This window comes from Moschus berezovskii, chromosome 24, assembly GCF_049115385.1.
Source record: "Moschus berezovskii isolate FMDL1 chromosome 24, NW_MosBer_1.0, whole genome shotgun sequence".
Lineage (NCBI taxonomy): Eukaryota > Metazoa > Chordata > Mammalia > Artiodactyla > Moschidae > Moschus > Moschus berezovskii.
The window spans coordinates 5,132,818-5,145,573 of NC_142483.1; the positions used below are offsets into that span (position 1 = coordinate 5,132,818).

At 59.9% G+C, this 12,756-nt stretch overlaps 1 protein-coding gene across 6 annotated transcripts in view; it reads left to right on the plus strand.

Moving 5' to 3' along the window:
* VGLL4 (vestigial like family member 4) overlaps positions 1 to 12,592 on the plus strand; it is a 154,884-nt gene extending 142,292 nt beyond the window's left edge. For all 6 annotated transcript variants that reach the window (XM_055413592.2, XM_055413593.2, XM_055413591.2 and 3 more), the window contains 3 exons: positions 7,366 to 7,588; positions 10,231 to 10,351; positions 10,675 to 12,592. In XM_055413592.2, coding sequence (XP_055269567.1) covers positions 7,366 to 7,588; positions 10,231 to 10,351; positions 10,675 to 10,940 — 610 coding nt within the window. In that variant the 3' untranslated portion in view covers positions 10,941 to 12,592. The remainder of the gene's footprint in view (positions 1 to 7,365; positions 7,589 to 10,230; positions 10,352 to 10,674) is intronic.
* The last annotated feature ends 164 nt before the right edge of the window (positions 12,593 to 12,756 follow it).

Below are 12,756 nucleotides of genomic sequence, written 5' to 3' on the forward strand. Positions count from 1 at the left end.
GCAAACCAGAAAGCACAGGAGGAAACGTGCAGGTCTGTCCTTGACGGGCATGCGCACATGATGCCGGAACGCGTTTATGATCTCTCTGTTTAGCTGGTACATCACAATATAGCTGAGTTAAAGGGAAAAAAAGAGCAGAAGGATTTTAGGAGACTAGACATTGCAATGGGACCAGGCTGTTGTAGGAGGACCGTTGCATCTTGGGTCCTGTTGTTGTAGGTGGAGTTCCAGTTGGCTACAGGTCTTGGAGTTATCCTGATTTCAGTATTTGGTTCTGTTGGCCTTGGTTCTTACTTTCTTTTGATTTTTGGTTCAAAATATGCTGTGCAAATTGAAGGGAGTTATATGTTCTTTTGATTTCCTCCGGAGTGTTATATCTAGTTCTGGCTACCACACTTAACGTTGAAGGGCTTCCCTGGTGGCTCAGACAGTAAAGAATCCTCCTGCCAGTGCAGGAGACCCAGGTTTGATCCCTGGGTTGGGAGGATCCCCAGGAGGAGGGCATGGCAACCCACTCCAGTTTTCTTGCCTGGATAAATCCCCTGGGCAGAGGAGCCTGGAGGGCTACAGTCCAAGGGAAGTCTGGATGTGGGTACCACACTTAGAGATGGGTGCTGATTTGGAAAGCACAGGAGGTAGGTATGGTATGGTGCAGGATGGTATGGTGTTGACGGTGTTAGGATCGTTTGGAGGGATTCTTGTTGGCTGAAGAGGATCCTGGGCGTGGCAGGGTGGATGCAGAAGCAGTTTTCCGGTGGTTGGAAGAAGAAATAGACTTCCTTGGGTTTTTCCAAAGAGCAGACTGTCAACCACAGAATTATACTGGAATGTAGATTTCGTTCATTGTGGGGGGTGCCTTTCATTGGCGCTTTCCAGCTGTCGAGTGAACTGAGCCCCCGGCCCTGGGGGTGTCTGAGAAGTCGTCACAAGGGGTCACGCAGGCGTGCTTCGGTTCACGCCCCTCTCCCCTCGGTTGTTCACAGCCACCCCACCACAAAGCTCTCTTCCTCTGAGCAGGACGAAGCATCCAGGCTTTTCACCATGAACAGTGTGCAGTGGTCTCCCAGCGACTTCTCACTGAGTGTGGAGTCGGCCTCCCAGAGAGCCGGGGTGGAATTAGAGAGGGGCCCGGCTCCCGCACAAGGAGGGGCGTGGCGGTGGCGTTGGAGGTGTTTTCAGGCCCCCCTTCCTGGTGGCAGGGCCTGGGATCACTTCTCCAGGGACCCCTGGGCCAGACGCCGTCCTGGAGCTTCCCGGGTTCTGTCCTATTCACTCCAGTTGGCCATCTTTTCCTAAGAATCCTGTTGTTTTTGTTCGGTCCACTTGTGAATTGGGTGCTGGGTGTCAGGCGCTGTTCTAGATGCTGACTTGTGGGAGCGTCTGGGCAGGCAGCGTGCAGAGGTCCGCGTGTTCGGAAGGGCCGTGTCTCCCCTCCGAGTCCCGGGACGGCAGGTGGCTTCTGTCGTCCTGTGGCCTGGGTGGTGGGTACCACATTTCTAGCCCGAGGAAGGCTTTCCCTGGGGCTCTCAGCGTCACACTGAGGGTGTGCGGGAGCTGCTGGCTTGACCCCAGCAAAGCCACTGCAGACACTGTCCATTTTCAGAGCTGCCTCAGACTTCCCTGGTGGTCCAGTGGTTAAGAATCCACCTGCCAGCGCGGGGGGACACGGGTTTGATCCCTGGTCTGGAGGGAGACTGCACATGCCGTGGATCAACTGCTGAAGCCCTAGCGCCTAGAGCCTGCGCTCCGCAACAAGAGACGCCACCGCGCTGAGAAGCCTGTGCATCTCAACCAGAGAGCGGCCTCCGCTCGCGGCAACTAGAGAAAAGCCCACGCACAGCGAGGGCCCCACCCAGCAGAAGAGCAAAGAAAGAAAAAGCAGCCGCTCTGGGCTGTCTCCGCAGGCGGATCCCCCCGTCGCTGTTCCTTGCCCAGCCGCCCCGCGTCTGCAGCCCTGCCGCTGTGAGCTGTTGGGCGGGAGGAGAGACAGGACGCCTGCATCCCTCCTCGGGCGCACGGACGCTGTCGATGCCAAGAGTTCGAGAGTTGCTTGTATCTTTTTTTTTGTTAAGTGTTGTTCATTGAGAAAATGCCTAATGACAAACATCACTTACACATTTATTAGCAGTAGGAGTGCTAAGTTAATTTGTGTTTTATTGGTCTCAGCAGCGTCTGTGTTCGTATGAAATGAGTGAGCGCACACATGGGGCCCGCGTGACGCGGTCGGGCGCTCGGGGCCCCCGTGCAGGGCCGCCCTCCCACCGCCAGCGCCTGCTGCCAGGCCCGGTGCGGGAGGGCGAGGTGCTTTAGCAGTCAGGCTCTCGGTGTGGACCTCTTTTCTAAAACTTTGTTTTTTCCCTCTTGTCTCAGCTTATGATGGAAAACATGCACAGGCTGTTCCAGTCGAGGAAAACTGGTCCCTTATTTATGTTTAGTCGAGCTGTTAGGAGGGCTTCCCAGGAGGTTAAAAAACAACCTGCCTGCCATCGCAGGAGACGCAGGTTCGATCCCTGGGTTAGGAAGAACCCCCTGGAAGAGGAAATGGCAGTCCACTCCAGCATGCTTGCCTGGGAAATCCCATGGACGGAGGAGCCTGGGGGGCTGCAGTCCATGGGGTCGAGAGAGTCGGACACAGCTGAGCGCAGGCTGTTAGGAGAGGCGCTCTGGGCAGTGGTCCCGTGTTGCGGGTCTCAGCGGTCAGGGAGCCCCGACTCCCTGAGTGAAGCAGGTCTCTGGGCGCCGGCCCTGTTCCCGGGAGTGGAGTGTGCAGGCACCTGGCGGCCTGACCTCGCGTCCCTGTTGGGTGTCCCTGGTGACAGGTGTCACAGACCACACCGTCTTCCCTCTGGGTCAAAGGCAGGGGCGGGCGGGCTCCCTGCCAATACCGGGTGGGCTGGGTGCTGCAGCAGGGTCCCGGGTCCCTCTGTGTCCCAGGGAGCGGGACTCTGAACGTGACACCCGCTCACCGTCGACTACCCGGACGGCGTCTCTGCCTCCCCTCCCAGCCCCGCGGTGCCGTGCCGATGCCTTTCCTCCAAGCCCTGTGCCCTGCTGGGCTGTCTCCCCCTACACCTCCCTGCTTCCCGTCTGGAACTGGTGCTGAGGGGTGACGACACCCGACTAGGATGTCGCGGGCACACCCCTGCGCCCCCCTTACGAGGAGGGAGGAGGGTGACCTGAGTCTGGATGACCTGGGGGTGTTTAGAAGCAGGGGGTGGGTGGGGGAGGAAAACTGAAGACGGGGGAGGTGAAGGGGGAACCACTTCCAGCTCTTTATGTGGAAAATGCTTCCAGCCTGGTGTGGAAATGCTCCTTAAATTCTGCTTTTTCAGAAAAAAGTCTTTTCCTGCTGGGCATTTCCTTTGAGATTTCCTTAATTCCCTTGCATTCATCACAGACCATGTTAACTGGATCACACATGATTCAGTTCAGTTCAGTCGCTCAGTCGTGTCTGACTCTTTGCGAGCCCGTGGACTGCAGCACGCCAGGCCTCCCTGTCCATCGCCAGCTCCCAGACCTTGCTCAAACTCATGTCCATCGAGTCGGTGACGCCATCCAACCATCTCATCCTCTGTCGTCCCCTTCTCCCGCCTTCAGTCTTCCCCAGCATCAGGGTCTTTTCCAGGGAGTCAGTTCTTCACATCAGGTGGCCAAAGTATTGGAGTTTCAACTTCAGCATCAGTCTTTCCAATGAATATTCAGGACTGATCTCCTTTAGGATGGACTGGTTGGATCTCCTTGCAGTCCAAGGGACTCTCAAGGGTCTTCTCCAACACCACAGTTCAGAAGCATCAGTTCTTCGGCGCTCAGCTTTCCTTATAGTCCAACTCTCACGTGATACGTCACGCGATACGTGTCCTTTAACAGTTCACTCAGTCAGTGAGTGGTTGTTTAAAACTGTGCTGTGCTCAGCTCAGGGGAGTGGGCAGGGCGTGGAGGGTGAGGACCTCTTGCCCCGCTGCCATGTCCTCTGGAGCCGTGACCCCTCCCAGCATGCACCCCGCTGTGCCCTCCAGCCCCATGGTTTGGGGGTTGGGGACCTCCCAGAGCTGAGGATGGAGATGGGGTGAGGCGGGGGCTGCCCAGGGCCTGCTGAGCGCCCGGTGTCCGGTTGCTGCCCTGCCTCCATCTCTCAGCCTCTCAGGCTGGGCGTTCATTGGCTCTGCCTCGGGCCTCTTCTCTGAGATGCTGGCACCTGCCGCTGGCCTGATCCCCATCCTAAACCCAGCATGTCAGCCAGCAAGGGGGGTGTTCTGCACCCCATGGCCACCCTGCCAGCTCAGCGGTGTTCCTGAATTATGGGAGCCCTGGATGGGGTGGGGGACACGGGGGTGCTGAACTGGGTCCAGGAGCTGTGGCCTGGGGGACCCCAGAGCCCCAGAACATTTCCTTGAAAGCACTGAACTGCCTTATCCTGATTTCCTCCCCGGGCTAAGAATTTGGAGCCTGTTGGTTTACCTAACTGCCGTCAGGAATCCAGCTGAGAATGGGAAGACAGACCTTCCAGGGGTTTGCTGCAGCTCTGGGCCCCGTTGGTGAAGGGCAGGGGACCCTGTGTTCATGAGGGTGTGCGTAGGGCGTCCCGCACGGTCCCACTGCCTGGGCCCGAGTGTGCGTTCCCCCGGGGACGGGAGGGCCGGGCGGCAGCTCGTGGGACCCTTGCCCAGACGCTTTGTCCCAGAGGACGGTGTCCCCTTCCTACTTGCGAGCTGCTTGTCATCTTCCCAGGCTGAGGATGGGCCCATGGGGGGGCACCTGGGACCCCGAGCCTCGAGTCCTCGGGCAGTCCCCGGTGCCCACCACCCCGGAGGCCTCTGGGCCCCTCGCCAAGCAGACGTGTCCCTAAGGAGGGCGGAGGCGCCGCGGGTCGCGGGCAGGAAGCATGTGGTTTTGGGTCCGGGAGCATGTGACGCCCGGGAAGCGGCAGAGCCCGGGGGTGATTCACTGGGGGAAGGAAAACGCCGTCTATGTCCAAGCTCCGGGAACCGGGAAAAGGAGCTTGGAAGTGTGAGTAATGTGTAATTTACTAAAATTAACCAGCAACTTCTTCAGACGGTTTCTGGGTGTTTTCAGTGTCTCTTCTGGTCCTTGATGCCCACTGCGTCCTGCCTGCAGGGGCCTGTCTCCCCTGTTCACTACCCCCACACCTTGAGTGATGCGGGACAGACCCTCTGCTGCTCGGGCACCCTCCCTGGAACGAGGCTTCAGTCCCTGACCCTCCGGAGCGGCTGCCCGGTTGGGCTGCGCGGTGTCCGGGGCCTTGGGAGGCTGGGTCTTCCTCCCATAACCATCACAAAATAGGGGCTCAGTCAACATTGGTGGACTGGCACGGAGCCTGAACTGCACGGGGGCATGTCCCAGTGACGTGTCCAGCCCGCAGCCTCTCACGCACGATTCGTGATGTGACGTCTAGAAACCTCCTTTTTCAGGGAGATTGTGTCAGGGAGGCAATTTATATAGATCTTCAAACACTATAGGGAAAGTGTGAGTCGGTCAGTCACGTCCAACTGTGCGACCCCCTGGACTGTAGCCCGCCAGGCGCCTCTGTCCATGGGATTCTCCAGGCAAGAATACTGGAGCGGGTTGCCATTTCCTTCTCCAGGGGGATCTTCCCGATGCAGGGATCGAACTCGTGTCTCTTGCATTGGTAGGCGGACTCTTTACTGTCTGAGCCACCAGCGAAGCCTGATAGCCTGTACATTGAGGGACAAACACCCTGTTCAGGAAAAGCCTACTCATCTCAGGTTGGAGGGCGATGTCCCTGCTCTGTGATGTTCTGTCAGTGTCGGCATTCGCGATTACGACTGTGGAGCCTTCTGCATAAAGGCCGGTAATGTCCTCTGAATCATCACAGGAAGACGATACATTACGGACAGGCTGGTTTCAGAATTAAGGGCTTTTTTTCCTTTTCTTTTTCTGGTCTCATGATTCTTTAGGAGTTGCCGGGATCTGTGGGGCGTGTACGGAGCATCTCGTCTGGACTGTCTTACTTGTCTGTGATCATCTTCATGGGCTGGAAGTTTGTCCTCTAACCGCGTCTAAGTCACTCTGTAGAGTCCACCAGAGGATGGGGGCAGCAGGTGGGGACACCCACGAATTGAACGGCGTGCCGTGTGCGGTCCGGTTACGCCGCAGCTGAAGAGCTGAGCTCATGGGTGGTTTGTTCTGCCCGCACAATTCTGTACGTGTGTCGCTTTCAGTCCCCATTCGAGACCCTCCCAGGTGGCCCCCATGCCCACACGGCAGCTCATGACACCGGCTCCGGGGACGTGCTGGCAGAACCAGGCTGGTCTCCTGCATCACCGCTCCCTGGCCCCCAAGCCCCAGTGCCATCCCGACGGGCACAGACCGCATCTGAGCGATGGCTGCTCAGGCCATGGGGCCTCGCCCTCGCCTGCACAGTTACTCCGTGGTCGCGGGCGGGGTGCTGGGCGTGAGGGGGTCGGGCCGAGTGAGCTCTCAGATGCCCTGGGGGGCTCCAGGGACACAGGAAGGCAGGCTCACTGGCGGGGTGAGGGGAGGGCGGCTCTCTCGCAAGCCTGCATGGGACACTCTGGCGGGTCCACGGCCAGGCTCAGCAGTTGGGGGTGTAGGCGGCCCAGGCGTGGGTGGCGTGACTGAGCTGAGGAAGGGCGGACAGGGGGTCAGGGCCACAGCGGGCCAGCCCTTGGGGGGCCCTCCTGGGCGCCTGCCCCAGCCAGCCCACTGCCGCGGCCTCAGCCTCCTGGGAACGCCATGGGTGACCCTACGTCAGATGAGCCCCGGCAGGCCCCCCGGCGCCGGCCCCCCGTGTCTGCGGGCGGAATTTCCCAGGCGAGGCCCTCCCGCCGGAGTCGGGGCTCCTCACCAGCCTGAGCACCGCGCCGTGAGCTGGACGCCTCGGCCGGTGATGAGACCGTGTCGGGTCTTGATCCCCCACCTGGGAGGTTTACGGCGTCCCTGGCTCAGGTCAGGACCGGCGTGTGGGAGACGCTGGGTTCCTGTGGCATCGTAACCGCCTTTGTCCTTCTGAAGGCAGGTCCGGGGCAGACCACACTGGGCAGGGTGAGGTCTCTGGCTCCATATGGGTGGGGTGTGTCAGAGAAGCTGCGTCCAGGCTGTCCATCCCTTCCTGTGGGTGCCACGGAGTGGACCCCCGACCCTGTGAGGGCACCGCTCCCCAGCGCCCACCCGGGCTAGCGTGCCGGCCGCTGGTTCCCCGTGGGCTGTTGGAGGTGCCCCGAGGCGGGGTGATGATGGTATGGTCCCTCCCCACGGCAGATAAGGCTGGAACGATCGGTATGCGCCCGGCCACGGCCACGGGCCCCTTCCCCACCCAGAAGCTGTAAGGCGTTCCCGTCTGAGCGCACGCTGCTCTCTTTTCAGGAACAAGACGGCCAACGGGGACTGCCGGAAAGACCCCCGGGAGCGGAGCCGCAGCCCCATCGAGCGAGCCGTGGCGCCCACCATGAGCCTGCACGGCGGCCCCCTGTACGCGTCCCTGCCCAGCCTGAGCATGGAGCAGCCCCTCGCACTGACCAAGAACAGCCTGGATGCCGGCAGGCCGGCCGGCCTCTCGCCCACCCTGGCCCCGGTGGAGCGGCAGCAGGTACGCCTCTGTCCAGGGGGCAGGACCCCACCCCGGGGCTGTGCCAGGAGCATCAGCCGCGTAGCTGACTCCGTGCGTGGGTCCCGCTCTTTGGGCCGAGTGGCCTCAGAGAAGCGGCAGTGTCTGGGGGGCTGCTGCTTCGCATGAGGAGGGAATGGCCTGGACTAGCCGTGTTTCTCGCCGACTTCCTTGGCAGCCCTTTCAGGATCAATGTGATGATCCCAGGGGGACTCCGATGTGAACCCCTTTCGAGGCCACATGGCTGGAGTTCAGTGCCAGGCTGCTCTGCCTAGGGCTAGGGTCCTAGGAAGTCAATGGTCAGACCCCTGTGATTGGCAGACGGGGGTTGTTTTATATATATATATATATAAAGGAAAATAAGGGACGTAAGTTGTCAATAAACACAGACTGGTAGGAACAGAGACTTCAAAAATGGGGTTTCTGGGAGAAGAGCTAATGGAGGCGTTAACCGTGAGGTTCGGAAGCACAGCGTGAACCCGTGGTTCCCCTCTCTGAACCTCTGGGGCCCGGGGCCTGGGGCCCAGCAGATCCTCAGTCAGAGTTTGCTTGAGACTCCTGGACGCGGATGCGAGCACGAGGTGCTGGAGCCGAGCTCAGCCTCCAGGCTGCCACCACAGCCCCTGCCCAGGCCCGCTTCTGATGCAGCCTGTGCCCCCCGCTCGTGGGCGCCCTCAGGTGTTGGGTGAAGGCTCACTGTGGCTCCCAGGGAGGCTGATGAGCAGTTGTGCTTCCTGCCTTAAAGCCCCAAATCACGAGCCTATTTCTTTTTCTTTTTTAACAAAACTGGGTATAGACAGCTGCTTTGTGTAGGGAGTGTGTTAGAAGCTAGTCAAGCAAGATGCAGGCGCACACACAGTTCGAGTCTGGAGGAGCCAGGTAATCAAGTGAGCCAGACTGTTCATGTGTCAGCTGGGGGGAGTCAGGGGGAGTGTTCCCAGGTAGGGAACACTCACCGGCGCTGCAGGAAGGAAGGAAGTTATAGCGAGAGGCCCCGGGCGTCTCCAGGAGCCGTTGGTGCAGCCAGGCTGCGGAAGGAAGGGCCGGGCCGGGCCTGAGAGCCGGACAGGAGGCCGGCCCCCTTCCTCCCCTGGCTCCGGGCCCATCTCTGATCCTTTTCTCTCGCTGCATGTGGATCGCACGGCCAGCTCGGAGTGGCTGTCCCCTAGCTCCCAAGTTACCCCCGAGTCTCCTCCCGCCTCAGCCACAGCCCCGTCTGGAGGGTGGGGGTCAGGTTAGTCAGCGAGGGCGCGTGGGGAGATTACGGGCTCAGGGGTTTGAACAGACCCTCCAGAAGCAGCGGGACGCCTGGACCTGACCACGGCCAGGCCCCCAGACCCGTCTCAGGCCACGCCCCAAGCCCGTCAGGTCCAGTTCTTCCCGTTTCACGAAATGAGCTTAGAAGGTGAATGAAGGTCCTGCCTAATGAGCGGGCAGCTGGTTCTCCGAGGCTCAGAGCCATGCTCCCTCCTCTCCACCGGCTCTGCCCCACGGCAAGGCGTCACACCGGCTCCCGGTGGCTCTGCTCCGTTGCCGACGTGTGGAACCGTCAGTAAAGCCCCGAGGTCTTCGTTTTCAGGCTGCTGCTGCTCAGCCTCACCTTCCCCCAGCTCGAGTTCCTCGTTAGACCCAAGCACACGCCTGCTCTCTCATATGGAGCCAGATCTGCATCACAGGCCTGCCCACTTCCCATCCCGGGAAGGTCTGCTCTGCAGGCCTCCCCAGGGGCTACCCACCCGGCTCTTCACAGGAATGGCTGGGGGTGGACAAGCCCTGATCCCCTTGCTGACCTGCTGCCGGCACTCGGCCTCTGGGCTGATGCCTGGCCCAGCTCCTGCAAGCTCTCTGGCCTTCTCCATCTGGTCTGGGGCTATCGGGACCCTTCCTGGTTGCAGCCTGAGGGTGTGGTTGGCTCACAGGTGTTTTCATCCGGGTCGGGGGATGTCCGGCAGGGTGCCTGCTCCAGGGTGGCTTCATGCCTCACAGAGGAGGTACTTGAACAGGGTTTTGAAGGGTGGGTAGAGGTTGCCAGGTAGGCAGCGTGCTGGTCTTGGGGAAGGACAGCGGGTGCGGGAAGGCCAATAGGGTAACGCTGGTGTGTGACTCACGCACTGGGAGAGGTTCCTCTGTCTTCATCGTCGACTTGCATGGTCGGAACAGAAAGAGATGAGCAGAACTGGGAGTATCTTGGAAGGTCCTAGAATGGCTCAGAGAAGCTCTAGGGTCCGGGGGACACGCTCTGGGGCCTGTGGTCCCTTTGCAGGGGGCCCTCCCCCGGGCTCGGCGACTCACACGCCTGCTGCACACCCCCTCGCGCTTGCTCACTGTGGATTTGGGTCCTTGAGCTTCGGAGCGGAAACCACGAGGTGGAGGAGGGGCTTGAGCAGATCTGCCTTTGGGCCGGGAGAGGTCTGGGGGGGTGCTCGGCGGGAAAGCGGTGCTGGGGAGAAGGCCCCATGCGCACCGATGGGGGCTCTCCCGGTTCAGTGGGTGCCCGGCCAGGCTCAGGGGCACGGGGATGGCCGTCCTGCCTCGGAGCGGGGGAGGAACGCGAGCGGGATGGCGTCCGCACGGTCCCCCCCGCCGCGAGTGTGCTCGCCGCTCACGCCAGCCTTCCCCCGCAGAACCGGCCCTCGGTGATCACGTGCGCCTCCGCCAGCGCCCGCAACTGCAACCTCTCGCACTGCCCGGTGGCGCACAGCGGCTGCGCGGCCGGCCCGGCCAGCTACCGGCGGACCCCGAGCTGTGAGTGCCCGCGCGTGCCCTCACCCCCAACAGGGCGGGGGGCTCAGTGCCCTTCCCCTCCTGTTCCCGGATGGCGGCTTCGTCCCAGCATAGAGGCGCGGGGCTGGGCGGGTGCTCGCCCTGGTCGGGCGGGGGGATCAGCCCGTGGGTCCTGCCCTCCAGGCCCCCCTGGAGCCCGGCCTCGGGGCGGTCGTCACCGCCGCCCTGTGTGCGTGAACGTGCGCGCGCACGGCCCCGGGCAGCAGGCGCAGAGATGGGAGCCGCGCCGGGGTCACGCTCTGTTCGGTCCCTGCTCTGACCGCCATCCCCCTACTGTCCTCCAGCCACCTGCGACCCCGTGGTGGAGGAGCACTTCCGCCGGAGCCTGGGCAAGAACTACAAGGAGCCGGAGCCGGCCCCCAACTCCGTGTCCATCACGGGCTCCGTGGACGACCACTTCGCCAAGGCCCTGGGCGACACGTGGCTCCAGATCAAGGCGGCCAAGGACGGCGCGTCCAGCAGCCCCGAGTCGGCCTCGCGCCGGGGCCAGCCCGCCAGCCCCTCGGCCCACATGGTCAGCCACAGCCACTCCCCGTCCGTGGTCTCCTGAAGGGAGCACCACCCTCCGACACCACGCCCATCTGCATGGTTTGCCTGAGCTTTGAACAGTCAGTGCTTTAAAAAAATGGAAAAATTGGAGAAAAAAAAATTTGGTGGGAGAGGGAGGGATGGTTCATTTGCAAAAACCACGTGGTGGGGGTTTCTGTTGTGTTTCGTACTTGCTTGGTCTTCGTCCTAGGGGCCCTCAGACATGCATGGCGGTGCTGCGCAGGCCACCTCTGTCCGTGGGCGCCCGCTCGCCCGCCTCGGTTACCAAAGACGCCTGGACCAGGTCAGCGCCCCGCGAGGCCCGGTCGCCACGGCTCGCGCTTTCTCAGCCACAGGCCAGGCCACTGGCGACCCAGACGCTCTGTGCTTTCCTTTTCGTTCGCTTCTTGAGACCCAGGCGTGTGTGGCTCCGCTTTCAGCCTGCGTGTGTGTGCGTGCTTGTGTGTGTGCGTCTACTTGAACAGGACTGTCGTGTCTGATTTGCACTATGGGAGGAGGACTCGAGTGGCCTGCCTGACAGCTTTGTGCGAGACGCTGGTGCTCTGAGGGCAAACTGCTGAGAAACAGAGGGTTTCAGGATGACATTTGTGACCATTTGTGTTTTTTTTTGTTGTTGTTTTTAATTTAGACAAAACCGCTTTGGAAAGGGGAAGTCTCATGCAGGTTATAGGTCTTTCTCTGTCTAGATTTCAGGTGCTTGCAACTGGACTGCAGACTCTTACCAATCACGGGCATTTTACCTTTTCTGAACACTGCAGTTTGTTAGGCTAGAGCTGAAGTTGGAGGAGCCTGTAGTGCTTTAAACAGTGATGCATGTTTTAATGGATAAAAATAGCTGGTTTCTATTAACTGTATAGACAGTAAACAAAAAATCCTTAATACTTATTAACTAGCTTCTTTTCAGAATGCGTTTTATTTTTGTCAGTTACAGTCCTAGATATACTTACTGCTGGTACAGTTGTACTCTAAGATTTGTATTTGATATCCACGTTACTCCCTGGCAGGCCCTGGATGCAGGCGGGCGAGTGGCTGGTCAGCGGCCGAGTAGGATGCTGGAGCAGTGGCCGCAGGCTGACAGCATCAGCTATTTTCTGCCTCCCTGCCGGCTCCCTCGCTCCCAGGGGACTTGGGACTGGTGTCTCTCACCTTCCCTCTCGATGCAGAAACTGCTCTGCTCCCTTGGTGGGACAGCAGATTCCCGACAATCTGACGCGGTGTTTTTGTGTGCTTCCTCTCGTACGCTGGGGCCAAGGCAGTATACATTCCTCTGACTTTATACAGTTATTACTGCATTTATTATCGTTTGCTATAGTCATAGCTACTAACTAGGAATTAGGTGAAGAAGCAAGCATGACAGACCCAGCTGTGGATGTTCGACAGCTGCTTTTGTTTCTGGGAACCTTTTCTTGGCCTCCGCCCCTTCCGGGCGCTGCCTCCCGGCCCCGCCCACCAGGGCTCTGACATGTCCCCTGGCCTGGTCAGTAGGAGAAAGATAGAGGTTCGCTGGTGACTTTTACAGTTGGCACTGGGTGGCCAGGCGGGCGTTGGGCTCTTGGGGCTGCAGGTATTTGAAGAGGCAGGAGGAAGGCGTCTCCCCCCCCAACCCCGCACGCATTTCCCTCCCACTTCACTGGGCTTCCAGGCTTTTTGCATCCAGGCCCCTATATTTTCTGTAGGAAAAAAAAAAAATCATTGAGAACACTTTTTTTATATAGGTGACTTTAAGACCATCATTACGCTGTGCGTAAAGAATGTACAGAGAAATTTGTAGGTATTTTTTGAAGAACAATTAATTTGTTAATGATATGTAGCTATTT